This window comes from Barbatula barbatula, assembly GCF_947034865.1.
Source record: "Barbatula barbatula genome assembly, chromosome: 24".
Lineage (NCBI taxonomy): Eukaryota > Metazoa > Chordata > Actinopteri > Cypriniformes > Nemacheilidae > Barbatula > Barbatula barbatula.
The window spans coordinates 18,344,220-18,371,591 of record NC_136787.1 but is presented as its reverse complement, the minus strand read 5'-3'; the positions used below and the strand labels follow the sequence as shown (position 1 = coordinate 18,371,591).

Genomic DNA, 27,372 nt, shown 5'->3' with positions numbered 1-27,372 from the left:
GGAATACTTCCCTTCTGAAGACTATTTAAGTTCGCCGTGCATTTCCCTTGAGCTTGGAAAATGTTCCCTTTAAGAACAGAGAGGCTGAAAACCCTCCTGCTTTCAAACGTTTCTTTGAGCGTTAAAAGAATAACATGGTGTAAATGTTCCCCGCAACCCGGCGCTGCGCTTCCACGAGTCTGATGCGCTGTGAAGTCGCGTCCCGGCGTCTGCCGCTACCCTCTTTTAAAAGACGACTCTTTCACAAACACTTCAACAAGTGAACGCGAACCACCTGCTGCAAACGCTTCCCGGTTTCCCTCCGGATGAATTCCCAGATCGGTTTGAAGGCGGAAAGCAGATGTTTTCTTTTCCCATGCTGTAATAAATCGACTGCTCCATCTTTCTCATTTTAAAGCCAATGCAATTACATCTGCTCTCCGGTCCCAGAAAACAAACGATTGGCTCTGTAAAAGGGTCTGCGATTGGTTGAAGGGGTAATAGTGCGACCCGCTGGAGCGTGACCGCTGAAAAGACAATACTTGTGTTGAAATACACCAGCGACCGCATGTCTACCTGTTTTGCTTAAATTGGAAGTGAACGTGTGCGGTGCTTGACTGCTTCTTTCTCATCTATCTATCTTTAATTGTTTAGCAGAAGGTAGATTTAGAGATACTTCTGGGCCTGCAGTGCTGATGATGTCACCGGGGTTCAGCTTGTTCAGTCTGTGCCATTAGTCTCTCTCTTTCGTTGTCAGTAGACTTGTCTTACTGTCCACAACAGCAGGGAAGAACCATCACAGAGGAACATCCACCGTGTTCAGTGAAAACTGAATTCTGTGATGGATTTATGGAGACATGAGGTCACAATTCCTCGTCTTCTTATTCAGGCCTGAACGCGGTCTGGGAGGACAGCGTTCCCAGAGAAGGTCTTTGATGCTTGGAAGAAATACACCACAATCTATCCTCCAGAGAGCCTGTATCACGCACATGAGAGAGAGAGGCTCAGACGTAATAGAGACACAGAAGTGGTCTAATAAGCTCCTGGTAAAAGAGAAGATCAGTCCAGTAAATCTCCATCAGGACAGATACTCTCTTATATGGCTGCATTACCCAAAAATAAGAATTCTGTCTGTTTCTTGGCAGACGTTCATGTCGATGTACTCACACATGATCTTCTGTTTCTTCCCGTGTAGTGAATGGAGGCTGGTCTACATGGACAGAATGGTCGGTTTGTTCGAGTCGCTGTGGGCGGGGCTATCAGAAGAGGACCAGAAGCTGTACCAACCCGGCGCCCTTGAATGGGGGAGCAATCTGTGAGGGTCAAGCCATCCAGAAACTGGTCTGCAACCCCCTGTGCCCGGGTACGACACTTTATAAACATGATGCTTTAGTGCTTGCTTTAGCCGTGGTGTTTTATTAGAGGTCAGGGTGACCCGTGTCCACTTCAGCACTGGTGAGATGATTTTGCAGTTTGTCAAACGTATTACTTTGTGTCGTTACAGTTTGTATTACATTGAAAATTTTTTTAATGTTTATTTTGTCCTTTTGCTGTGGAGCGGGATTGATGAAAGCTGATGATCCGTAGTCTCCAGCATGATTTGAGTTTGTTCCAGAGAGCGTCTCGTGTGCCTAAACGGAAGGAGAAGATCTGCCCTTTACTAGAAAGGAATTGGACATGCTTAGTTTCACAGATTTGATTAGTAAATGAGAAACTGCACCATTCAAAATGAAGGAATAAACTTTACATGTCACAGATGGAGTTGAAAATCTAAAAGATTCATTTACAGGTTTAAATGCAAAAAGAGACTAAAAAAGGATTTATTTATAAATGTGCAATTCCCTGAAAATGTCAACCTTACCATGAAAAAGGTTTTTTCATGGTACTATTTTATGTTTTATGAAGAGTCTTCTCTTCTCTATTTGTTGTGCATGTTAATTCACAGAAATTCAAAGTCTCCCAAAAACGTGTCCTTTTTTCTTGTCACATCCGTAACGCATGTTTATGTGCCTTTTAAAAATAGAAAACTTGTTCATAAACTGACATTTTCTGATGTTTAGACTACCAACCAGGGTCTCGTGAAATATATACAAGATGGTTAAATATTCGTAACAAATACATGCTCCGAGCATTTTTATGTCACGTCCATAACACAGAATGTCACATCCATAACGCTGGAATTGCCCCAATATAACTTTTTAAATACAAATACGAATGATTAATCTAATGCTGTGTTTTCACTAAACGCGAATAATAGCATTCCTAGCTCTTTGTTACTCACCGGATAAGTTTGTTATATTAAGTATCGTGAAAAACCTTGTGCGACAGGAGTGTACGTGTCAGTGAAATCTGTGCATGTCTGCAGTTGGTTCTGCGCATGTGTTTGACCATGTCGGCAGGTGTCTGTGGATCTGTTCTGTGAGTGTTTTGTTGTATGTTTCAGTGGACGGCCTGTGGACCGAGTGGAGTAAATGGTCCACGTGCGGTACGGAATGCACCCACTGGAGACGCAGAGAGTGCAGCGTGCCCGCACCTAAAAACGGGGGCAAGGACTGCGAGGGAACCGTTCTCCAGTCCAAGAATTGTACGGATGGGCTCTGTATGCAAAGTGAGCACCACCTCTTCACCACAATAACATGTGTCCCTCACTGCATTTGTACAGTATGCTTTTGCATACAATTTACTAAGCAATTCGACCACAGCTGCAGTTTCTTATTTTAAAGAGTTTTACTGGAAAAGAAAATGATTAACAACAGTTAATATTAACCAACAACAGCAAGCCCCATACAGTATAAAACAACAGTACCTAATGGGTACTTCGACTTAAGTCAGCTCTGGAAACGCCAGAACCAAGCAAGCATCCAACCGAATGTTGACATCAACGAATCAGATTTTAAATGAGTTTTCCTTTGATCCCTTCTGGAGATCGACAGCTGTGGTCACTATGAACTGTTGTTGTGTGAAAAGAGATTCTTCAGAATCATATCAGCAAACAGGTTTGAAGGACATGACGGTCAGTAAATAAATAATGATAGTTTTCACTCTAGCAGCTGTGGGGAAAAATGAAATCTATTCCAGCTGCGGTTTGGACGGAGAGTTTTTCCACAGAATAGGTTTTCGTGTGTCGAGTCCTCCGTCGAGTGAAACGCTTCATGCAGAGGCTGGACAGGCCAGAGACGCTCGGGTCTCTCCATCGCCTCCTTCTGAAGGAAGCTTTCTGCTAGTTTATCTGTTTACTGATCCTCTCTTCCTCTTCCCGTCCTGGCTTTCTCTATTTCTATCTCTATTTCTCACTCTCTTTTTTCTGTTTCTCCCTTTTTCTCTCTGACACTGCAAACACACACATTACTGATTGTGAAATGCTAAAGCGAAGGGTTTTCTCTGTGATAAATGTGTTTGTTAAAGGAGAAGCGTCTCGGTCACAGATCTGTTTGGTATAACGAACATCGACTTTTGTATTAATTTTGATTAGGTCATGAAAATGAAACGTCCGCCAAGGGGAAGCAGAGCAGATTGAATGAAACATCCTTAATGATAATCAGCAAACAAATGACCGGTTTCATTTCAGCATCGGCATGTAAATGTCCACCGAGTATGAACCCACAGTATTGATCAGACGAGTCTCAGAAAGCGAGTTATTGTGTTCATGTAGATTAGTTGGTAGAGCGTTTTGCTAGTGGCGCTAAGATTGTGGATTTGATTGGTTCAAATCATAGATCACTTTAAATAAAATAAATTCAGCTAAATACATAAATGTGTCTCCGGCAATTTGGATGCTCTTTTTATTTGATGCCATGATGACATCATTGGCAATGACATGATACTTCATAACATATGTATAGAATGCTTAACCGTGACCCATTTTGTTGCTATATCACGAGTTCAAGGCAGTTGCTAACTCTGTTAAAGTAGCTTTCAGGAAACGATTCTGGAGTTCAGTATTAAAGTCATTTCTCTGCCATTTGAATCTTCTCATTGTCTTTGTGAAATGCATTGTGGGAGCATTAGTTGCGTGTCAGATTGATGACTGGTTTGTGGGGAATATAAAACCCATAACGCTATAGATTTAGCCTCACTTCCCCTGATTGATTTTCCCCTCTCTCCAGCTAAAAGGGTGAAAGCTCTTATGTCCATGCTAATGACCGTTTCACTGGCCGTTTAGCAGAAATCCACATTATCTGAAAGCTCACATTATTGCAAATATCATTGGGAATGATTTACTCTCGATATGTGAACTCACCTCGTCCTGCTGAACCGGGAGTTCGCACAGCGAGGAGTCATTTTCCCGACGCTAGAAAGCATTTATGGAACGTTTTCTCTGCTAATGGCGTCGAGGAAAATGCGAGTTTGCTTTGCGGTGCTAATGTGTTGAGGGAACGTTATTCAGTTTTTGAGTTTGTGAAGTGCTCAACTCGTGTTTCAGGTGAAGTGAGATTGAGTTCGACTGGTTCGCTCTGAAGTTTTAACCTTTGGCACTTTAGCAGCGCAGCTTCGATCGTTCGCCCGCCCTGTTTGACTGTCTCGCTGCGATATGATGTTGCTTTGAGGTGTTTCGGTTGCTCGACGCACACACAGATGCCATTTTCCTGGCATATCGATCCTTGGAAAGGCCACGATGGACACGAGGCCAAACAACGGCTTTTTGTTCTCCCACACGCTTGTGCAAATTTGGCTGTACGAAACCGAATATTTGCCCTTTTGTTCCCTTTTGCTAACGGGAAGTTGAGAGTAGCAAAAAGTAACCAAGGTTTCATAATAGTGAAAGTAAGTATAGTTTTTTAACTATAAAGGATTGATTATCATGTGCAATGCATTAGTTTTTGTGTATTACAGCCATTAATTTGGGTTTAAAGGTCATCCAGCCGTGTTCATACTGGGTCATACAAAGAGCAGTCAGGTCATAGGTCACATCCGTTTCTCAACATCTCCATCTCTCTCCATGTTCATCTCTGCTTATATGCACACAAACGCTCGCTCTATACTAGCATTGATTTTTCTGTCCTTTGATATATCCACCTGTCCGTCTCGCCTCTGCTGAAGACCCATAGAGAGCTCATTGTGTGACTGTTTCCTGCGAGACATTAACTGTCTGCTAGACGTCTAAATGTGTGCAGGCTCCTAAAAGTTGACTAATGTGTATTATGTCCTTCCCTGGCCATCGGTGGTCCTGAATGAAGTTATTTTGAATTTAATTCATTGAATTGTCTTATTTTAAAAAAGGCCTTCATTGCCCATAACACTATTATTTTGCTGAACTGTTTGGGGGAAAATCAACAAACATCAACTTCACAACTGCTTACGATAATGATTTATAATTGGAGGTTTCGTGTACAATATCACGGGAAATGTCATGTGACTTTCATACACTTAAAGATAAGTATGTCTGCAAATTTATAGTTCAAACACAGATGACTATAAAAAGGCAAAATAAAAACGTATATCTAATATATATGTACATGAATAGAAAGAACTGTGTCGGTCTTTAGAATGAATTGTTATTTACGCTCATGTTTTGTCATTTCAAGCTCATTTTCTTTCAATGAAACGCAAACATCTAGTAAATTTGATATTTGCATTAGTGAAAAACTGTTTAAAGTTTTATGTTTGAAACGACAAGTTTCAGATGTTTTTAGGTGTGCGGTTCCTTTAAAAGAATAGTCCACCCAAAAAATGACAATCACTTGTCATCACAACTGTATACATGTCTTTGTTCTGCTGAACACAAAGGAAGATATTTGGATAAATACTACGAGAGTCAAAGGGGGAGGAGATCTGCTTGCTTAGCATCCAAATATCTTCCTTTGTGTTCAGAAAACCCAGGAAAGGAATACAGGTCTATAACAATAAGATGCCCGGTAAATGATGACAGAATTTTCATTTTTGGGTGAACTGTCCCTTTAATGTCCCCACGAGTCTGATGGCTCGATGTGAAGCTCTTCCTCACGCTGCATTAGCGAATTTCGTCTCTCCAGAAGAGATGTTGATGTTTGTCAGACTCTGAGTGCTTTTCACTCCTCGACTCGAAGACTGTTTATCAGGTTAAAACAATCCATCCCGCTCCCTCATTAGTCCTAATGAAGCACTAAAACGCAGCTGACAGATGGTGGCGTTCCCTAACGCCTGCAACCGCCTCATCTGTCTAGAGACAGAGAGCGAGCGGGTGGCCGCGGAAGTGACCCCAAATAGAGAAGAATGGCCTCGGCGGTCGCCATCGCTCATGTCTTTGTTTCCTTGTTTGATTTTTGTTCAATCACTTTCTGTTTAATGTGATTTTTCATCCCCACCCTCTCTCCCAAAGGTTCCTTATTTCAGAAGTCCTCAGAACCCAAAGACGAGAGCAATGCTCTACCTCACCCATGTGAGTCATTCCTTTCATTTTTTGGTTTTGCATGTCTCACCAAACACTTTCTCATTTCACTTTCTCTGTTTTCTTCATTTGATGGGCAACAACGACACCGCCGTGTGTCAACCGTTCGGAGCGATATCTTTTGAAACACAAAAAATGCAAAAAGTTTTCTATGATCTTTAGGTTTAGGGGATAAAGTATACAGTTTGTACAGCGCAAAAATAATGACGCCTCCACAGAGATAATAAACTAGACATTGTGTGTGTGTGTGTGTGTTGTTGAGCTGCTGTTCTTTGGCCTTGAAACCCAAGGCAGTTTTTTCACACATGGCTTCAGTGATCACCGTCTCAGGAAATGTGCCGTCTGTTTCTCTCGCTCGCCCGCCCGCCTCTCCTGCACAAGCGTTCAATAATCCTTTTGATTTTCACTCCCTGTGCTACCTACACACCCTCACGTTCAAAGAAACGTACGATACATTTTAATGCTCATCCCCGACGAGAGTCCTGCCTTATCATCAAAGTACAAACGGTCTACATTCGGACGGACGGGTAATGCGGAGGGGGGCGTACAGAAGGAAACATTTATCATTTCGGCCCGATTCACTCCCTCCATACGGGCCAGAATATAAGCAGCTTCGTGGTCCTGTAGAGAACGGTGGTTTAGCGTGATATCTGTGTTAAAGATAGCTGCCTCTGTCGGTCGGGGAATGTAATGGAAGTTTATGAATAATACAGAAGACGGCTCTGTTTGGAGAGAAATGAGGGAGTATCTATGTCAGGGAACTGACCAGAAATAGATTTTTACATTTACTCTCCATTTGCTCGGGTCAGGTCTCTCTCTCTCTCCCTCGCTCGCTCATTTGAGATGCAGAGGGGGTCCGATGCTTCACCTTGGCCGTGGCAGAGCGACCGCGTGTAGGGACGCCGAGCTGCCTTTGGGCTCAGAGTCTGTCAGATAATCAAACCCTGTTACCCAGCGTCTCTCCGCCCCGCGGCCTCCTAAAGATCACAGGCTGATCGATGGGATCGGTTCCCCGCCGTATCCAAACCACAGAACCAGAACTGCTTCGCCTCGGCTTGTGATGGGCGGACGAGCTGAACTTTTTTTGTGCTTAAGTACAAAATAGAACAATTAAGTACAAAATAATCATGATTTCAATATGATAACTTTGAATTCTCTTAATAAATAACAGGGAGGGTCACAGAAGGTGTTTATTTTAGCGCTCCGAGCCAGTCGACGTCTTACATCTTCAAACGAAAGCGTCTTCATTGACGTACAGTGGAAAGCTGAGCTGTGTAGCAGACGGAGGTCAGAGCGTGTGCTTTTAGAGGGCAGCGTTCACATTAGTGAGATTAATATGGGATGTCACCGTGATTAAGCTGTGGGGGGATGCTGAAGATCGTGGCATTGATTGCTGCTACCTGTAAAAGTGAAGCAGATGCAGGCGTGTACACACACACACACACACACACACAGTGTCCACCGGCTTTACTCTTGAGAGATCACTGTACAGCAGGGGTCTTCAACTACTTTTCCTTGATGGCCAGATTCTAATAGTATAAATGGGATGCGGGTCAGTTTTTTTACCATATCCTCATTTCTTCTGTAATTTTATATTTCTGTTATTTTTTGCATTTTGTTCCTTTTACTTTTAGATCATATATTAAAACATGCAGTCAGATATTGCATGTGCCTTTTCATGATATTTAATTAAAAGGGATATTGTCTTTTTAATTGTATTTCATATTCGACTTAGTTTACCCAAAGATACAATTTGCAGTCCATCCAAGATGTGGGTGGCATGTTTTGTCAAGAAGATATTTATGAACAAAAACGCAAATATTTTCAGCACAAAAGTAATCCCTGCCCCTTGTGACGTTAAACTGGCGTCTTATAAAAATAATCAGTTGATCTGTGCAGAATACTGAACGGTATTATCTTCAGGTGAAGATTAGAAGGCATTTAGAAGTGCAGATCCTTTATAGTGCGAGTTCTGGAGGGATACGAACAGCTGTTTTCGTAAATTTAGCTGTTTAAATCATACATAGGTGATGAATTATTCAATAAAAACAACACGGTTTTCCTTTATCTGAGACAACCGTTTACATACGACCTATCGCGTGGCGACTGCCCGTGGATAACATTGCAAAAAAGATATGTTTTCTAGGCAAATCGCTTTATAAGACGTCAGTTTTGTTATAAAAATGACTTTTGACTTGAATGTAGCAGCGTTTTGGAGTTCAAAGATGTGGCGTCTCAGGGCGTGCATGTCTTAAAGCACACCGCTCTTAAAAGTCTGACCATCCCTGCTGTACAGTATCTGATCTGAAAAAAACCTTTGTGTGATGATCTGATCTGATCACAGCAGGTCGCACATAAACCAGTACACAAACAATATCTGAGCCCAGTCGGGTTTGTCGTGTGACTTTTTTTGTGTTTGTCATGTGATGATTCCATGATTTTCTGTTTAATTACAATTGAAATCTGTGTTATATTCACTTATCTCTCGATTAAAAATGCTATTTTAACAAATATAATGATGAAACACACCCACGCTTTATTTATGCTCCAAAATTTGATGAATCTTTTTGCGAATTATTTTTGAATGATAATCAACCATCATTTATTTATTGCATCCGTTCTGAAAACTCACCGACATATTTACCCTTTTTGTTTTTAAATATCATTTGTTTCAATTATTATTATCTATATTTTAAATATCTAACATTTTGTATGCATGCATAGAAGTGTAAACAAAAGCTCAAATTTGAGAAGAATATAAAAAGACACACAAGACAATTGTTGTCCATTTTCGGATTTTTTATATATTGTTGTATATTTCAATAAAACCCATATTCTCTGAAACACTGCCGTCTGCCTTTTTGCTAAATATCTTTTTGTCAAACAAACACAAAACCCAATCCGCAGGTTTCTCATATTTTCATGGTTTAATAGAACCTGAGGGGGCATTAAAAGCACACGTTGTAGAAATATTCCCTCCAGACATCACTTTGGCCTCTGAAGTACAAGCAAACAGCACACTGCAGAAAGAGCATGTGTAGTTCACTAGAAAGCTACTATGGCATGTAGTGATGTCAAATAGTGCCATCTGCTGGTGACGGTGAGCGTCACTGCTCTATATGTGTGCTGGAACTCCAATGGAGTGCTTTGGCTCTCTGCATGGCCTTTCACTCTCAGTGTTCAATACAATGGCAAATGAGAGAATTAGGAACATGCATTCATTTAATTCAGCCGTCAGGAGGTTAGCTGCGTGTCGGCTCTCTCTAATGATGCTGGAATCAATGTCCCTCGTGAGCTTTCCCTGTCGGTCCGGCCCTGTTTTCTGAGTGGTTCGTGTTGCCCAAGGCCGACGGACACCTTAGTATTAAAGTCCTTCTCACATTTGCCATGCTGACAGGAAATTGCATTTTTCACAATTATCAGGGGGACAAAAGGACCGTTTCTATGGAAATGAGGGCCAAGTATGGCTTCTAATGATGGCTTGTCAAATGCTGTATGGACTCGCTTCCATCCTATATAATCATGGGGCTATTTTTCCAGTCGGAAAGAGCAGAAGACAAAATAAGATGTGAGGAATGACAGAAGGAAAATAGATGTCTGGACGTGATTGGTATAATAATTCTCATGTGTTTATACATGCATGAATACTGTAAACATTAGCGTCAAGTGTACGGAGAAACGTTCCTCTTGTCAGCTAACACACTGCGGTGGTCTAATCTGTCTGTCTTCTAACACACCCGAGTTATGTTTATAACATGCTTTAACAGTCTAACAAGCTTAACCTCACGAAAACATGGTCACGTTTCACCCCAAATCAAAATACTGTACAAGTAGATGAAAACTTTCTTCTCTTTTGTTCTTGTGAATCTCATTGTTGTGATGGACCGTATCACAGTGTGACAAGAAAAGACTGATTTATTATTTTAAAGATCAAGGAATTGGTAATAAATCAGGGTCGTGAATATTCATATTTAGATGTAAAACATAGTATAATAAATAATAATACTTAGCATACAGTAATGAGCATTTGGAGATAAAATGATGCTAAATGATCATGTAATAAATATCTTAAGGATTCATTTTCTTCAAGCAAAATATCAATTCTGTTGATTTTGGGGTCAGTTGGCGTTGGCTACATTTCACAATCCCTTGCTTTTATTTTCTTGTTGATTTTAACTTCCGATGTTATTGGGATAAGGTTAACACGTGCCGAATGGAGATATTTTGACGGATCACTGTGCATCTATGACAGTGGGTTCTGGCACCGCTCAATCACAATACATCATTGTAAAAGGTTTTTTTTTCACTAGGCGGGCTGTAATGAAGTCTTACCCTTATTAATATCCCGAGCGAACGGTGAGGAGGATATTGGACCCCAGATAGCATCTCTCTCCTAATTTGACACAGCTTTAATAAAAGACCTATCAATCAGAGATTATTCCTCTCCTGTATTCAGCTCTTTAACTCCAAACCCAATGACATCAGTCTTCTCTAAAGACCTGTCTCTCTCTCTCTCTCTCTCTCTCTCTCTCCAGCGGCTCCCAGCACAGATGATGTGGCCCTGTACGTGGGTATCGTCATCGCCGTCATCATGTGTTTGGTCATCTCCGTCATTGTGGCACTCTTTGTGTACCGGAAGAACCATCGGGACTTCGACTCTGACATCATGGATTCGTCGGCGCTCAATGGAGGATTTCAGCCTGTGAACATCAAGACTGCTCGGACAGGTGCTGTAGGAAAACACAATTCAATTGTATTTTTATTCAAAGCAAAAACACCTGTTGAGGTTTTCAGGAGTAGCGGGCCTGCTCTTAACTTCAGACTTTAAAGGCGTCACAGCGCTTCTGTCCAATCAGAAACGACCGCTCCGCCTCCGAACCTCTTTGTGTGTCAGTGTCACTGTAATAATAATGGAGATGACGGGTCATTTTGGGTGATGAATGCAGTGGGTGACGTCTGCGATAGCTGCTGATGGAGAATTGATATGTGTTGGAGTCTCACTGACGTGAGAAGAAATGGGGACACGAGCGGCAGCCGAGCACAAAGACCCCGGGTTGAGGAGGAGGGGGGCCAATGTGTGTGCACCACAATGCTTGTCACTTTGATTGGAAAGCAATCTGCAGGTTATCATGACGGCGTAATTAAGTGCGTCTGTCTCACACATTCACTGTTAATTACACATCGGCTGGAGGTACGAGAGCGTGAGGTGTAAACAGAGCGCCCGTGCATCAAACACCTCACTCGTGATGCTGTTTACTTGTGTTCAACCTCGTGACGTCTCCTTGACTTTTGAGTCTCAGGTTCTCGCATACAGAAGGCGACACGTTGCCATGGTTTCCGGATCTCGTTCAGTTAAGCGGCCGAACGTGTAATGGCACTGGGTTCAACAGCTCTCACGATGAAGAGGATGAGGAAGAGCTCGTGGCGTGACACTACGCCTCCTCAGCGTGCTCATGAATATTCATCTGTGTACCTGTGAAAGATTAGCTCATTTGTAAAGAAGCCATCTGGTCTCGTGCCGATCTCGCTGGCCTCTGAGGCGGCCGAAGTCTGCGCTAAAGAGAAACCAGAGTAATGCGGTAATGAGGAAGAAGACTAATGATGACTTTATAGAGGACAGTTCTACAGAAACACTCTCGTTTATATTAGCCGCTAGATCTGGATTCATTAATTACGCGAACCACTTGACTGGACTGTCTGTAATAGTGAAAGTTCACAAGCATTTAGAAGATTGTTAAATTGTAAATGTTAAGATAATTTAGCCCTTGTGTTCTTGTCTCTTCAGCTGATCTTCTGACAGCACCTCCTGACCTGACGTCAGCCGCCGCTCTGTACAGAGGTCCCGTTTACGCCCTCCACGACGTCGCCGATAAAATCCCAATGACCAACTCTCCTCTGCTTGACCCGCTGCCCAACCTGAAGATCAAAGTGTACAACTCGTCCGGGATGGTGACGCCCCAAGAGGACCTCTCCGACATCTCATCCAAACTCTCGCCCAAACTCCCGCACAATCTGATGGACAACGACACCATCAGCCGACGCACGCAGACACTGGCACGATCACGCGACCCCTCGTGCACTGCGTTCGGTTCCTTTAATTCTCTCGGAGGGCATCTGATCGTCCCAAATTCAGGTCAGTGGAGATTCTCATGTTCGTAATCCGTCCCCTCCATCATATAGACCCTTAACTCATCCTGTGAATTCCAGATGTACAAAGTCAAATCCATCTGGACATTTTTCCCCACGCTCCAATATTGGATTAGGAAGTTACAAGTGTTGGTTTATCGATGCCTTTTCTTTCAAATGGAGAGGTTAGTTTGTGTTGTAGTCCGTGAAATATACATATCAGTATTGATCATGTTTAAATGACGCACACTATACACAGGCCGTTGTTATTTTATGGCACAAAAGAGTTTGTCATCACTCTTTGACCACCGTGTCCTCTCCTGTAAGTCTCGTCTGGACAAGTTTACCAACCGCTGATGTCAGCGTGTACTACAGGAGACCGTAGTGTGTAAATGATGTCTACATTCAAGCGTCTCTCCGGGTCAATAGATCTCTCTGTGATCTCTCTCGCGCACACACTCACACTCGACCGTTCCTCATGGGCGTTGTGAGTTTAATAGCTCTCGTGAGAGCTGTGCTGGCAGAGAGCGTCTCTTTTGTGCCGGATGTTTCCTGCTCGTAAATTAGCTTGAAGCAGTTGTTCAAAGTGACTTACAGCGGTGAGTCAGATATAAAGGGATTAGAGCGTTCTGAAAGCGTGATCATTCCAGCGTCTGACGCCCATCCTCCACACCCGTCGCTAATAATTCTTTGTGAAACTAGATGAAGCGCCACTTTCTCCAGCTTTACGGTAGCTAATATGGCCGAGACCTGCGGGTGAATGTGATTCCTTGAGAAACAGAAAGGGAGAGTGATGCTGTCTTAAGTGTCCCTGCTGAGACGTGTATATATTCCTTCATTAAGTGGATGTGCGAGTTTATTTGATATCCCACAAGTGCTCAGATATTTCACACGGCACATCTCTGCATTTCAGAGAAAATTCTAACAAAAAATCTACGAAATTCTTGAGTTTCTTTAACAATGGGACCGGCGTCCAAAAATAATTTTGATGAAAATCATTTATTTATAAAAACAAAAATAATTTCTTGATGTACATATGAAGAGTTTGGTTCCAAAATGAGATTTCTTTATTGTGCAGTCCAATTAATATCAATCAAACTGCAGTTTTTTTTATTTGAGCCATAATAACTACAAAAATACAGCTAACTTACACAGTAAAACACAAACATGTTAACATAACGAAAAACATGATTTTGAAACCAAACTGTTCATATTAAGGTCTTACAACAAGATGTATGCAAACGAAAGCTGGCTCATAAATGACTTCTGAAGCTGTGTCAGAAATAATAAATGACATATCATTGTTGAAAGATTTGCAATATAGTGAAAACTTCAAATCCTCGTGAAACATTTAACAACTAGTCATGAGACACACAAGAACCGGCGAGATTCGAAGTCGTCACCTTATTTAGCGCTCATGCATCGCTTCCCATCAATTCTCATTTTTGGGTGAACTGCTCCTTTACGAAAATAAACACTGATTGATTTTCAGCCAGTGTCATAATACTCCCAGGCCTGTTGTATTCTCTTCTGTTGTGCTGTCTTGGTCTCTGGCGATGCATTTATTCACTGCGTTGATGCTGATTGACAGTCGCTCAAAGGAAGTTCATACGAAGGACGCAGGAAATCAATGAACGTCTGTGAAGTCTGAGAGATTTTCACTGGAGAAATTCAACAAAAAGTCTGTGTTTGTTGCTGCTCTGTACGAAAACATGTCGATGTGTGTGTGTGTGACATTGACTCCTGGCACAGGACTGTGTGTGGCGGAGGTCACAAGCTGGCAAACTGACGGTGTGTGTGTGTGTTTCTCCACAGGAGTGAGCTTGTTGGTGCCAGCGGGTGCCATCCCTCAGGGTCGGGTCTATGAGATGTTTGTGACCGTTCACAGGAAGGAGAGCATGAGGTGACCACACTGCTCACATTTTCCATCGCTCTGCCCTGACAAACAGCCTAATGAGAGAATTCTGGGTGTCGGCACCCATAAACATGCCCAACTGAACCTCACATCACACTTACTGACACAAACATGTATTTCCACATTAATGGAGTTCTCAGTTGTGTACAAACTTTGTCCTTGAAATCAAAAATACACAGAAACAGAAAAGCATTATATATTTAGATGGCTCAGGTCACTTAAATCTCAGAATTCGACAGTTGGACATGTCTTTGATTTCACTCATGATGTGTTGACATGCTTTGGTTTGTCTATAGGCCACAGGTGGACGACACACAGACTGTTCTGAGTCCAGTGGTCAGCAGTGGTCCTGCTGGGGCTCTCCTGACCCGACCCGTCATCATCACCATGCACCATTGTGCCGAGGCTGACAGCGAGGACTGGCTCATACAGCTGAAGAGCCAATCACAGCAAGGCCAGTGGGAGGTGAGTGGGCGGAGCTTAAGACCAATGCGACAAACCACTTTATTTTGTTTGAAAACAAAATCACAGATTCGTTTACATACTAATCTGTACGTGGGTTGAAGTGGAATGCTGTCAAACTGACGTTTCCAATGAAACCGACGGCTCAAATTATAAATTAGCGACGCAGTTAGCGTACATGCACCCTAACAACGCTGCGTATGACAGATTAGCAGATCATGTGTTTTACGCTTTGATGAATCCAAACAGGAGAAATTAAATCAAGCGGCGTCGTCACCAAACAGGTCAAATTCCCCGGCGTAACAGTGATGTCGGCGTGCCTACGTGCGTCTGTTCACACGGCCGACTGTGCGTTCACCCCTGCTGAGATCCGGCCGGCGTCCCGTTGGATATCAGGCAGACTGGGTGCTCGCTGTGGCCTGCGAAACGAGACAGCTGTCACCGAATACACCCAAACTGGCCCGCGGCACACTGAGCGGGTTCCGCTCAACACAAACTGGAAGTTAATTGGAAGACGGCGATGAAGAGCGAATGTTATCAGCCAGACAGCGGATGAATTTTCGAGCGGTTCTGCGGAGGGTGCGATAGCAGCCCACCCACTGACCTTGTCATTAACGCCGGCGAGTGGAAGTTGGTTCTCTTGACCGGGTTGGGGTGGAAGAAGCCCTCGTGCCCCCCTCAGCGCTGCCCTTTATTGTTATCGCATACAAGCACAATGACTGCGAGTTAATTAAGCGCGCAGGAGGAAACAGAGACGCGACCTGTTAGACGCCCTCAAAAAACCTGAATCGCACTTGTATTATCCTCACACACGCTCACACGTCCTCATTCTCGACTACACAGTCTCACACGCTGTATTTATTCTACAGTATGTGTCGGACATGACAAACAAATGTCATCTTGAGCGAATGTGTACTTCTTACAATCATTCCAAAAAATCTCTCTCTCTTTGTATTGGCATTCAAGCTTTCACCATGCTGCTTTAGCCGACTTTAAAGTATTTGAATTCCCTTTCTCTCGTCTGTAATGGGATGAAATGAAAGACAGTGTGACGCAGATGCGAGCGTCAGGATTATTGTTTCGATGTCGCCTGTAATGAACCACGGTGACGAACCGGCACGAGCGTGATTTCATGGGTCACGGGTGCGCGCGCGAACACACTCATTTCTGCTGTGAGGAACTAGCTTTAATATCTAACAGTAATAATTAAAGTGCACGTGGCTTATTGCTCAAATAAAGTTAGTTTGTTTTAAACGGTTCCTTATTTTCCTTTCAGAATGTCCAGCAATAGTCCGGTTTATGAATTGTCACCGGTTTGATCCAAACTTGATATGTTTTCTGTATGTAGGATGTGGTGGTAGTCGGCGAGGAAAACTTCACCACCCCCTGCTATATTCAGATGGATGAAGAGGCGTGTCACATCCTCACGGAGACGCTGGGCACGTACTGTTTGGTGGGTCAGTCCGTGAGCGCCGCCACCACTAAAAGACTGAATCTGGCCATCTTTGGACCCGTGAGCTGCACAGTGCTGGAGTACAACATCAGAGTCTACTGCCTGGATGACACGCAGGACGCACTGAAGGTCCGCACTGACCCTATGTTTGTACCATAGTAAACACAGTAAATCAGACCTCAAAGGACTGACCAATCGTTTGTGTGTATGTTAGCATGTTTCATTAATTGTGCGTTTGTTTCGTGTCTCAGGAAGTTCTTCAGATGGAGAAGCAGATGGGCGGGAAGCTTCTGGATGAACCAAAGTCTCTGAACTTTAAAGACAGCACTCACAACCTGCGTCTGTCCCTTCACGACGTCCCTCACACCCAGTGGAAGAGCAAACTGCTCGCTAAATACCAGGTACAGTTGTGTTGACGCGGTTGAGATGAGAACACAGGATACAGATCTCAGTGTGTTTCATTTCTGTTTCGCTCTCTCTCTCTGTGTCTTTGTGTGCGGTAGGAGTTGCCATTCCAGCAGGTGTGGAGCGGATCTCAGCGTAACCTCCACTGCACTTTCACTCTGGAGCGATTCAGTTCGAGTACGCTGGAGCTCAACTGTAAACTGTGTGTGAGGCAGGTGGAGGGCGAAGGCCAGATATTCCAGCTCAACCCGACCCTGTCTGAGGTCAGACACACACACACACACACACACACACACTGTTTGACAGTCATAAATCACATGCTTGCGTTTGTGGTGCAGTTTTTAATGCATCAGGTTTGTTTCCTGCACGCAGGACTCTCAGTGCATTGACACGTCTCTTCTGGACCCGGCCAGTAACATCACCACACTGGTGGGTCCAAACGCTTTCCGGATCCCTCTGTCCATCCGACAAAAGCTGTGCGGGAGTCTAGACGCCCCTCAGACCCGCGGCAACGACTGGAGGATGCTGGCCCACAAGCTCAACCTGGACAGGTGATGATGTACATTGTGACATTGTAATATCGAGACGCACAAATATGTCGTGAACGCACTTCAGTTCGTCAATTTTTTCTTCGCTTTTTGCAGGTATCTGAACTATTTTGCCACCAAGTCGAGTCCGACCGGGGTGATTTTGGACCTTTGGGAGGCGCAGCACTTTCCCGACGGTAATCTGAACCGGCTGGCCGCCGTGCTGGAGGAGATGGGTCGCCATGAAAACATCGTGCCCATGGCAACCGAGCACTGACACCTGTCCGTGGTGCCGGGCACAGGAAGCTCCTGGGAGGCGAGGGCCAGTCACAGCGGGCGGCACAGAACAGCAGCCAGATCACTGTGACATGAGCAGACCTGCTGGAAGCGTCCGCTTTTCTGTTTCTTAAAACAAATCGACTAAAAATCTAAATGAAAGAGGAAACAAAGAAGCCCTGCCATCCGTACGACCCTGGTACAGTTTTTTGCTTTTCTATTCGTCAAATCAGTTTCTTAGGAAACGCGACTTCTGCTGTCCAGATACTGGACCCCCATCCCCTTTACCGGGACGTGTGACGTGATAATCATCAGAGCAGGAAGTGGGAGTGGCCTACAGACAGGCAGGGCCGTGTACTTGTACTTTAGTTTGTTTCGTTTTCCTCATCGTTTTATTTTTTTTCAACGGATACATTTTTTAACTTTATTTATACTTGTTGTTTTATTTCACTCTCTACGTATTTTATTCTTTATTGGTTATTTTGTGTTTTTAATCGAGTGCTAGTTTGCTATTGGCCATCAATGTGGATTGTTTTACAGCGCCACCCAGTGGACTGACGCCACAACTACGCTCTTGCCCTAACACAGCCTTCTGTATATATGCATTCACAACATTGTAAAGTTGATCAGTGTTATTATTCTTAATGATGAGCATTTTCTTTATTGCGTTTTGACCTCTATCTAACTGCGATTTCGACAAAAAAAAGAAACTAAAGATGTTTCAGCAAAGATTGTGCCGTTTTGTAAATCTTCACTTGTCCTGGATGTTGACACCTGCTGCTTTGGATCAGAAACACGAGGGAGAATTTCTGGAAGCCATTTCAGGAAACATATTGGCCAGAGTTCTCTCGTCTTCACCGCCATCAGCTCGATTACGTTCCAGGTCCAGATCTGATGTCGGTTTTGCTGCAGCGTTTGTAAAAAGCGAGTTTAAGGCACGTGGACTGTTGTGACTTTACGGGACAGAAGCATTTGTGTGGAGACACAGAGAGAATGAGACACACTGAGACGTGTGTGAGAAATGCCAGATGCATGTGACTGTGCTGATGTATCTGCTGCAGTTAAAAAAGAATAATACTTGTAAAAAAAGAAAAATAGCCATTTGAGTGTTTGCAATTTACAGCAGCGTCTCTGTTCACCGTCAGTTTCCTTGTACAAGTTGTCCAACTTTCTAAAGCTGTCTATGCAAATTCTGCATCCTTTGCAAACAAATGCTACATACTAAAAACCGCTAGCAGTTGCTTTCCATAGTTATCATACGATGATTATATTTATAGTGAGGATGTTACTTATTCTTTTATGGCACGTTCATGATGTAATTTGCAAACGCTTGCATCTCTGTGAAGTTTCTGTACAAAATGTAAGAAAGAATTTTTAAACAAGTAATAAATTATATTTATATGCAACACTGAATTTGGGTCTCTGGTGGGTTTACGTGGCTGTTTCTTTCTTTAAGAATCCAGGTTCTCAGGTCAAAAGAGCAAACTGTTTGGATTGCGTTATAAATCTCAAAAGGTAAAACTTTGATTGAACCGTTTCGACTGTGAAGCTCTGTGTAGTTTTCTTCCGGGGATCCGTTGTGACTTTCACAGGGACATAATGCTGATCTAACTGTCCAACTTAAGAAAACACTTTTCTCATCGCAAACCTTGAATTTTAAGTCGATTCACAGAAATCTTTACTTTGTACACTTACAATTGTTGTTGTTGTCTTTAAATGAAATTCAATACATTGGAGAGAGTCGCAGAGGCAAACGTCTTTTGGATGCTTTGTGTTTGGATCAGATGTTTTTGTTACTAAACAAAAGAAACTGAGATATGAGAATTGATCTTGTTTATCACATTTCAAGCTTTTTTTCATCGGTGTCTATATGAAGCCATTTTGAACATGTTGTGAACTTTAACACTGACATCAACAATCAGTGTATGAATCTTAACAGTGGTGACCGTCAAATGAAAAGCATCATGCCGCAAGGCATGCTGGGTACCATTATAGATGACACAAAACTCATTAATGGCGCCCAGCATGCATTGCGGCATGAATAAACAATGCAGATGAGATGTCTTACTGTTTTCTTCATCTTTTTTTACTTGTTTAGTTGGCTCTTCAAATTTGTGACGTTCAGATTTGATCTGTTTATCTGAACTGTTTATCTAAACCATCTTAAGCGCTTTTGTAGATGTATGACAGAAGTGAAGTGATGTTGGCAATGGTGAGTATTTACAGAAGAACATGCTACAGGCATTTTTAAAGTGTGCCATTGACGCCCATAAAAACATTAAGCAGAACTTAATCCATAAATTGCTCATATAAAATATTGAAACTTTCATGAATTTGATACACAGAAATGCACATTTGTGCCAGTCGCCTTTATTCAGCTCATATGGCAACATTTTGTGGATAAAATATGTTTTGCTTCAATATTTATTTCTGGAAAACTGATTTTCTGTCAATAATGTTCATTGTATTTACCAGTTAATAAAAATGAATACTGATAGTCTTAAATCATACGGTTTTTCAAACCTCTAAAGAAATTTCAACTAAGAACATTGTGAATTTATAATTCAGTGAATCCAGTTTAGGTCTTTCAATGAACTGCATGAAACAGCAGAGACTATCAGAATTGAATCCACTTTATTAAATGTGGAATGTTAAACGCATACATACATTTATTTCACTCCATTTACATATACTATCAAATATTAGAGGTGTACATGTTAAATAAGGCACAATGCAAATTGAATCGATCAGCAAAACATCCTGTACACAACGTAACATTTCCTCTGATGACATTTAATATTTACATTCATATTTTACAAGGCTCTCAAAATAACAAAACAGGCAGAGAGTTTAACATGACCACAAGCCAAACAATAAAGTTCATCATCTAAAGAAACATGAAACGAAGAATTCTCTTAATTTCAGCCGAACGCAGAATTTCTCTTTCAAGGATCGGTGAAGGTTTTAAACGCACGCTTTTGATGTTTTCATATGTCTCTGCATCTTCTTTTATGACGAATGACCAGAGTTCAAACACTGTCATGTGTGACCGGATGTGACCTGCAGGTGCTTCTGTCTGTCTGTCTGTCTGTCTGAGCTTTCACAGAAAGCAGGAATAAAGTTGCTCTGTTGGCGGTTCAGTCTCGCCTCTCTCAGCATGGTGGACGGGACGTTCGGATGCGTCACAGTTTAATGTCCTGAGAATCGGACATCTTGCAGAGCGTCTTCTTTACCCTCAGTGCGGTCAGACGCGACGCGGGATTGTGCGCCCAACATTCTGTCATGAGTTTACCCATCTGCCGCAGACACTGAACAGATTAAAGTTTGGAGAAAAGTTAACAAGATTATTAGTTGTTAAGATATATATGCGATATATGATCTATTAGACTAAGATAAAAATACTGCAAACATGTTTACAATGTACAAACTATCTTTATCTTCTCTTGATGCATGAGTTTGGAGACCATGCTCAATACAAGTCGGCTCGAGTTTATGTTTATTTCATGCATAAAACTTCACTTCTATTCAAAATAACTCTGCCATCTTGCAAAAGTAGATTTTGATATGTTTACAGAGCTGGCAAGATCTTATGTAGAGAACACATCGGTAGTTTGGATGAGATGCAGTTTGATGCGTGTACCTCATCGCTGCTCCAGCGGTTGGCAAAAGAGGGTCTCTGTCTCTTAATACACACCACCTCTCTCATGTCCTCATATGAAGGGTCACTGGGCACCAGATCGTGATACGGTAACTGATACTCCTCCAAAATCCCTGTTCAAAACATGACGACATCACCGTGTAAATATGACATTTTATTACATCTGATGCCTTAAAAGTCAGCACCAGACTTTCGTGGTATATGCAGTGGAGTGTGTGTGCATGAGCTCACCGGCAGACACGCATCTCCTCGCGATCTCCCACAGAATGAGACCGAAGCTGTACATGTCTGCCATGATGTACGACTGGAAGTGACTCCGGTTCAGGCTCTCGTCCAGAACCTCCGGCGCCATGTAGCGTTTGGTCCCGACCCGCGTGTTGGGAGGGATGTCCACTTCGTTCGTGTCACTGCGTGAAATAAAACCCAGTTAAACATCTCGTGATCATCTGCTGTACATCAAACCCAACGTGCATTTGTCCGTGCGGTTCAACCTGATGAATTTGACGGCGAGTCCCAGATCCGCAATGCAGCAGGTGCCGTTTTTCTTCACCAGGATGTTTTTGCTCTTCAGGTCTCGGTGTGCGATGGCCGGTTTTCCCTTGGTGCCGAAGATCTCCGTGTGCAGGTGACTGAGACCGGAGACGGCGGAGTAGGCCAGCCGCAGCAGGGATATGGTGTCCAGCGTGGTGGATTTGAGGTAGTCGTACAGCGATCCGTTTTCATGATAGTCTGTGATCAGATACAACTGCGTCCACGAGCCCGTGCCTTTAATATCCGCCGCGATGAAACCTGCAAAGACAACCCGAGATGCTTTCACAGACCTGCAACTCCTGACAAGTCAGAAAGCAACACGGAAGGGTCGGCTCTTGCCGTTCTTTACCCAGAATGTTCTCGTGTCTCATGAGGACGGTCTGGTAGATTTCGGTCTCTCTGAACCAGCTGGCCTCCTCCGTGGTGAAGAAGACCTTCACAGCCACTCGCTCGCCTCTCCAGCGGCCCATCCACACCTCACCGTACCGACCCTTCCCGATCTGCTTCACCATCTGGATCTGCTTGGCGATCGTCCGCTGCACCTGCACGCAAGAAATACAACGTTTACAAACGCGTGACACGAATATCAAGTTAAATCGGCCTTTTTGTTTCGTTGTGTGAACTATGGACAATATTTATCACAAACTTCAAATACAAATATTCTTTCTATTTGCAGAAAATGAAAACAGGAGAAAAGATGCTGTGTGTTTTTCACACCTCAAATACTGAAAAGAAAACAAGTTCAGATTCACTTTTAAGCAAAACAACAGTAATACTTCTACATGTATTTAGGAAACCTGGATTTTAATCACAGTTTTCATGCTGTCAGTCGTTCATATTGCTGTTGGATGACTTTATGTCACTCCTGAGGTTTGATTTAGTTTCTTTCACAGTCATGTTTTACTTTAAAAGATGTTTACAACCCCACCGGAGTTGTTTGGATTACTTTCCTAATGAATAAATTCAATTACACATTTTGAGCCCTATTTATGCATATAAAGTGACACATATTTGTACTTGAAATAATTGTTCATCACGTTTGACTGAAGAAAGCAAGTCAACATTATGGACGTCACATAAAAATGCTCAGAGAATGTGTTACGGATATATATTGAACCATCTGTTTATATTTGACTAAACCCTTGTTGAGTCTGAACATCAGAAAATGTCACTCTATGAACAAATAAACATGCGTTATGTTACGCATGTGATAATAAAAGTCTTTTGGGAGACGACAAACTTTGCAGGATTTCTGTGAAATAAAACGCACAATCCTGAAGCATTAATACCTAACGGATGGAGAAGAGATGCCTCTTTATAGAACATTAAAGAGTGACTTTATTTTCATGTGTCCATTTATGAGAAATATGCCCCGTTATGAATGTGACAATCCTGAAAATGTCACTTACCTGAATATGAAAAATCATGCACTCAAAATAAAACAAATGCTTTACAAATTTGAAGAGAGATCTGAACCACCAAAGGTTAATATCTGTGCTGTTACCGTAGTAAAAAACGTAACGTTTTTTTATTTCTTATTTTTTATAAATGTCCAGCAGTGGATGATGATGTAACGGTCGTCTCTCACCAGCAGAGGGAGCCCTGAACCGCTGCCTGAACTCTGAGACTGTTCGATCAGATCCCTCAGAGACTCTCCGGCAGGAATGAAGGTCTCGTCCTGTTGCAGACCCCTGCTGTACCGCGCTCGTGTCTCCCGACGCTTGTTTCTGATAGACACACAACGTTCATGTCACGAAGTGTATTTAATAGAACACCTGAACTTTAAAGCCTCAATGAGATGTGATGACGGTGATGTACCTGTAGTAGCAGAATATAATGATGAAGAGCAGAAGCATACAGCAGATGCAGACAGAGATCAGAAGAGCCATATAATGAACGCTGCCGTCCAGATCTGAGGAGGAGACGGAGAAACACACAACAGTCTTCATTTCAATTCGGTGACATTCTCGTGTGATTCATCATCTTTCTCTCTGTACGAGTTTGTTTAGTGTGTGTGTGTTGAGAATTAGCGGAGAGGTAATCGAGTCACAATCGATGGTGTCTCTTCCTGCTCCGTTCTGCTCGGGTTTCTGACCAGTGACACCATTGAGACTCGCTCTTGGGACGGCCGCTCGCCGGGACTATAAACTTACACACACAGCTAATCGAGGACACAGACTTCTACACAAGCAGTGAGTCGGGTGAAAGTTGTGTAAGCCTTCATTTATAAACACCAAACTTTACAAAGAAATGAGAATTTATAGGATTTTCCACCGGAGGAAGTCCACGGATGTCCTCGAAGAGATTCCGTTAAATGTGCTAATGTGTGTGATTCCTACAGAGGACAGATGCTCAGTCCTTCATTTTCTCCGGTTACTAATTCCTAATGCAGATAAACACACACACACACGCAAACACAGAGACCTGGACGTGTCGTGCAGTGCGACAGATTCTCACATGTCAGAAACAGAATCTCTCCCGTGAGAACTCGTGTCCTTTTCATTAGAGATACAGAGAACCTATGGACCGACCCACCCCAGCAATCCCAGCAGCCCCCGCTGCCCAAAAAACCTGCGGTTTGTAACAGTTTAACCTGTCAAAAGCCATCAGCCAAGAGACGGCCATAGACAGCTCAGCGTGTGTGTGTCACTTCATTCAATAACAGCAGACATGTGACACGATATGACTCTGTGACGGGATAACAGTACAAATAAATGATAATACAGCTCTCATTCTTTGTACATACGTATGCGTTTTTTTCGTATTTGGCGCTTGTTTGTACGCCATCTCTGAATTGTTAAAAAATGCTTCGGATGCGGAAAGCCAGTCTGAATGCCGGACGGAAATATCGGATGTGTGTAAATGTGAAAATCGTATTTATTTTTGAACGTGCGGACTCGATGTGCAATGGGCTTTACTCTCAACATCTGGTAGAGATGCTAAAGCTCAAAGCACTTCTGCTGTTGGGATGATGGCAGCTATATGAGATGTGATGTGCGTGTCTCACCGGGTCTCTCTAGCGGAGGAAGTGTGGGACGGAAGTCTCGGTTACAGTAGTCCTGATCTGTGCAACATTCCATGATTCTCCTCAGACGAGCGTTTCCTGTGTCCTGATAAACAAGATTGTGTGTTTTTTATACGTGCGGCGGACAGAAGATCTCACACGAGTGTGTGTGTGTGTAACTCACCCTGCACTGAAACTCTGACCCCACAGACGACAGACAGCCGAAAGCGATAAACGGAGCTTTGCCTTCCTCCTGCTCCACCATAGAGAAGCAGTAACCGTCCGTCCTGTGTGGATGTCATCATCATCAATTACAACATGAACAATACTGACCTTTGACCTGTGATGTCATGCATGTTCATAATATCTGTACTTTGATTTGTTTTTTAAATATCTCCAGTGTCACACACAGCTCATCACTGCTCCATCCGTCAGATAAACTTTGTGTGCGTGCGGCTGTACCTGCAGGTGTTGTTGATGGAGTCTTCAGGACATTGGTTGTAACAGTGACACGATAACATTTCCTCTGGAATCACAGGTGCTGTGCTGCCACTGCTGTCCTTCCTACTGCCCACTGTCCCCTTCCCAGAATTCCTCAGTAACATGCTGTCCAACACGTTCGCTGCAGAAAGACACATTCATGTTAAAGTGCTGGAATCCACAGAGCATGCTTAAAAGTCTTAAAGGGACTAGAGGTCGATCGATATATCGGGCCAATATTTGTCTGTTTTCTATATATCGGCCGATATCTGTGTTTAGTAGCGGTGATTTAAAGTCAGGCACGTCTGCGGACGGTCCCGTGTTATCGGTGCGGTGGAATGTGCTGCTGCCGCACGTGACGGACCCCACGCCAAAACTTTTGGAAGATTCAACAACAGTCCTGGGAGATAAAGGCTTAAATTCTGATATTTCAAAGTCCTATGGCCATATATTTACTATATATTACGAGTAAACTCTGAGGTGTTGCTTCACTTAAACAGCGAATAGCAAAGAACCGTCGGGAACTGACATGATGCAACAGCCGGTTGAAGGTTTGCTTACTTGCAGATTACTTTAAGGACTGTTGTCGTAAACTATCAGCAGCCTGTTTCATAACATATTAGACCCAATGTTCTGTTGTATTTTTCCTGTATCGGAGTCGGAGAACACTTCTTCACCACGGAGGAGGCCAGCTGGTTCAGAGAGACAGAGATCTACCAGACCGTCCTCGTGTGACACCAGAACATTCTGGGTAAAGAACGGCAAGAGCCGACCCTTCTGTCTTGCTTTCTTGTTAGGAGTTGCAGGTCTGTGAATAAAAATCGGCCAAGAAAACGGCAGCACATAGGCCATCGGCATCAGTTATAGAAAAACCCATATCGGTCGATCTCTAAAAGGGACAGTTCACCCAAAAAAGACGTTTAGTCGTCATTTATTTACTCACTAGTTTTTCTAAACCTGTATAAATGTCTTTGTTCTGATGAACATGGAGAAGGATAAATATATTGGCCACCATTGAGTACCATAGTGGGGAAAATGAGCAAGTTTGCTTTTCTACATTCTTCAAAATATCTTCTTTTGTGCAAATGTATCTTCAAATAGAATGTGTATATATAAAATAAACATAATATATGGGACAGGACATTATTTTAAATAGGAATTTCTCTGGATTTGCACATTCTGGGGAACATCTGGGATCATGTAAGTACACAACCTCATGAAATATATCACACTGTGCAAGTGATCTTTGGATATTTCATAACCAAATTATTCCATATTGTGGCTTTAAGAACTTTTTTTTCATCTTTGTGTTTGGATTTCAAGAAAACCAGCCCTCAGAGATCCCCCAACATTACAAGCTTCTGTAAATTAGCTTAACATACGAGCTGTCAATCATTCACAACACTCCCTGAGTCCAGTAGAAAGGCTCAATGATCCGCTGTGATGTTTGTTGTGGGGGTGAGCCGTGAGATTTGTAGGGTCTGTAAACACGTGAGGCATTTTAACAGAGCGCACAGACTGCCCGGAGTTTAACTGCCGCTGGAATAACAGAAGAAGAGCAGATGAGTTACCGGTGTGTGCACTTTCACCTCCACTGAGATATAAGAGGAAAACACATCAAACCTTCACATCAATAACACGACCGTGTGTGTGTGTGTGTGTGTGTGTGTTCTTCTGAAGAACAGCTCGTACCGCTCTGATATCACAGCTGCCAAGCAGATAAAGCCACAGATGCTTATGGCCTTCACAAGATTACCAAAAAATACCCATGAGCCTCTGAGACAGACCGCTGTCGCCGGGACAAACCGTGACACAAGATGCTCTGAAAACAATGCATGAGTGTTTCTCACAGACATCACAGCGGAAATCCTTCAACATCAACAGATATGAGAGGGATTGTTGTTTTGTTAAATGATCACATGTCCTCGCCCTCCACAACACTGCAAGACAAAGAACTTTCGCTTTCCTTTCCACTGTTTCTTTATGAAGTATAACAAGCTGAATATGAAAAGCATCGGCGGTTGATGAAGGTGATCGTACGCAGAAATGACACTGAGCTCATAAACAACAGTTTAACTAATAACTGTTTCATAAACATTTCATTTGATGAACAGGATCAGGATGAACTAAGACCGGGATCCATCAGCACTTCATAACACATTCCCTGTGCTAAAGACATTTCTAGAGAG

The 27,372-nt window shown here is 42.9% G+C and overlaps 2 protein-coding genes across 9 annotated transcripts in view; one reads left to right on the top strand and one right to left on the bottom strand.

The window, feature by feature from the left end:
* The window catches only part of unc5cb (unc-5 netrin receptor Cb), a 104,064-nt gene extending 85,141 nt beyond the window's left edge, over positions 1-18,923 (top strand). The window contains exons 6-17 of the mRNA XM_079448899.1: positions 1,175-1,342; positions 2,423-2,587; positions 6,278-6,337; positions 10,882-11,073; positions 12,132-12,479; positions 14,288-14,375; positions 14,684-14,852; positions 16,198-16,431; positions 16,554-16,703; positions 16,806-16,970; positions 17,080-17,258; positions 17,352-18,923. Coding sequence (XP_079305025.1) covers positions 1,175-1,342; positions 2,423-2,587; positions 6,278-6,337; positions 10,882-11,073; positions 12,132-12,479; positions 14,288-14,375; positions 14,684-14,852; positions 16,198-16,431; positions 16,554-16,703; positions 16,806-16,970; positions 17,080-17,258; positions 17,352-17,511 — 2,078 coding nt within the window. The 3' untranslated portion in view covers positions 17,512-18,923. The remainder of the gene's footprint in view (positions 1-1,174; positions 1,343-2,422; positions 2,588-6,277; positions 6,338-10,881; positions 11,074-12,131; positions 12,480-14,287; positions 14,376-14,683; positions 14,853-16,197; positions 16,432-16,553; positions 16,704-16,805; positions 16,971-17,079; positions 17,259-17,351) is intronic.
* Positions 18,924-19,867: 944 nt separating this feature from the next.
* bmpr1bb (bone morphogenetic protein receptor, type IBb) overlaps positions 19,868-27,372 on the bottom strand; it is a 50,696-nt gene continuing 43,191 nt past the window's right edge. For 5 of the 8 annotated variants that reach the window (XM_079448401.1, XM_079448400.1, XM_079448402.1 and 2 more), the window contains 10 exons: positions 25,166-25,325; positions 24,888-24,990; positions 24,707-24,809; positions 23,518-23,611; positions 23,288-23,426; positions 22,049-22,241; positions 21,660-21,957; positions 21,400-21,575; positions 21,151-21,281; positions 19,868-20,818 (listed from right to left, as the gene is read on the bottom strand). In XM_079448401.1, the coding sequence (XP_079304527.1) occupies positions 20,693-20,818; positions 21,151-21,281; positions 21,400-21,575; positions 21,660-21,957; positions 22,049-22,241; positions 23,288-23,426; positions 23,518-23,611; positions 24,707-24,809; positions 24,888-24,990; positions 25,166-25,325 (1,523 nt within the window). In that variant the 3' untranslated portion in view covers positions 19,868-20,692. The remainder of the gene's footprint in view (positions 20,819-21,150; positions 21,282-21,399; positions 21,576-21,659; positions 21,958-22,048; positions 22,242-23,287; positions 23,427-23,517; positions 23,612-24,706; positions 24,810-24,887; positions 24,991-25,165; positions 25,326-27,372) is intronic. The other 3 variants (XM_079448404.1, XM_079448405.1, XM_079448406.1) reach the window with 1 other exon arrangement.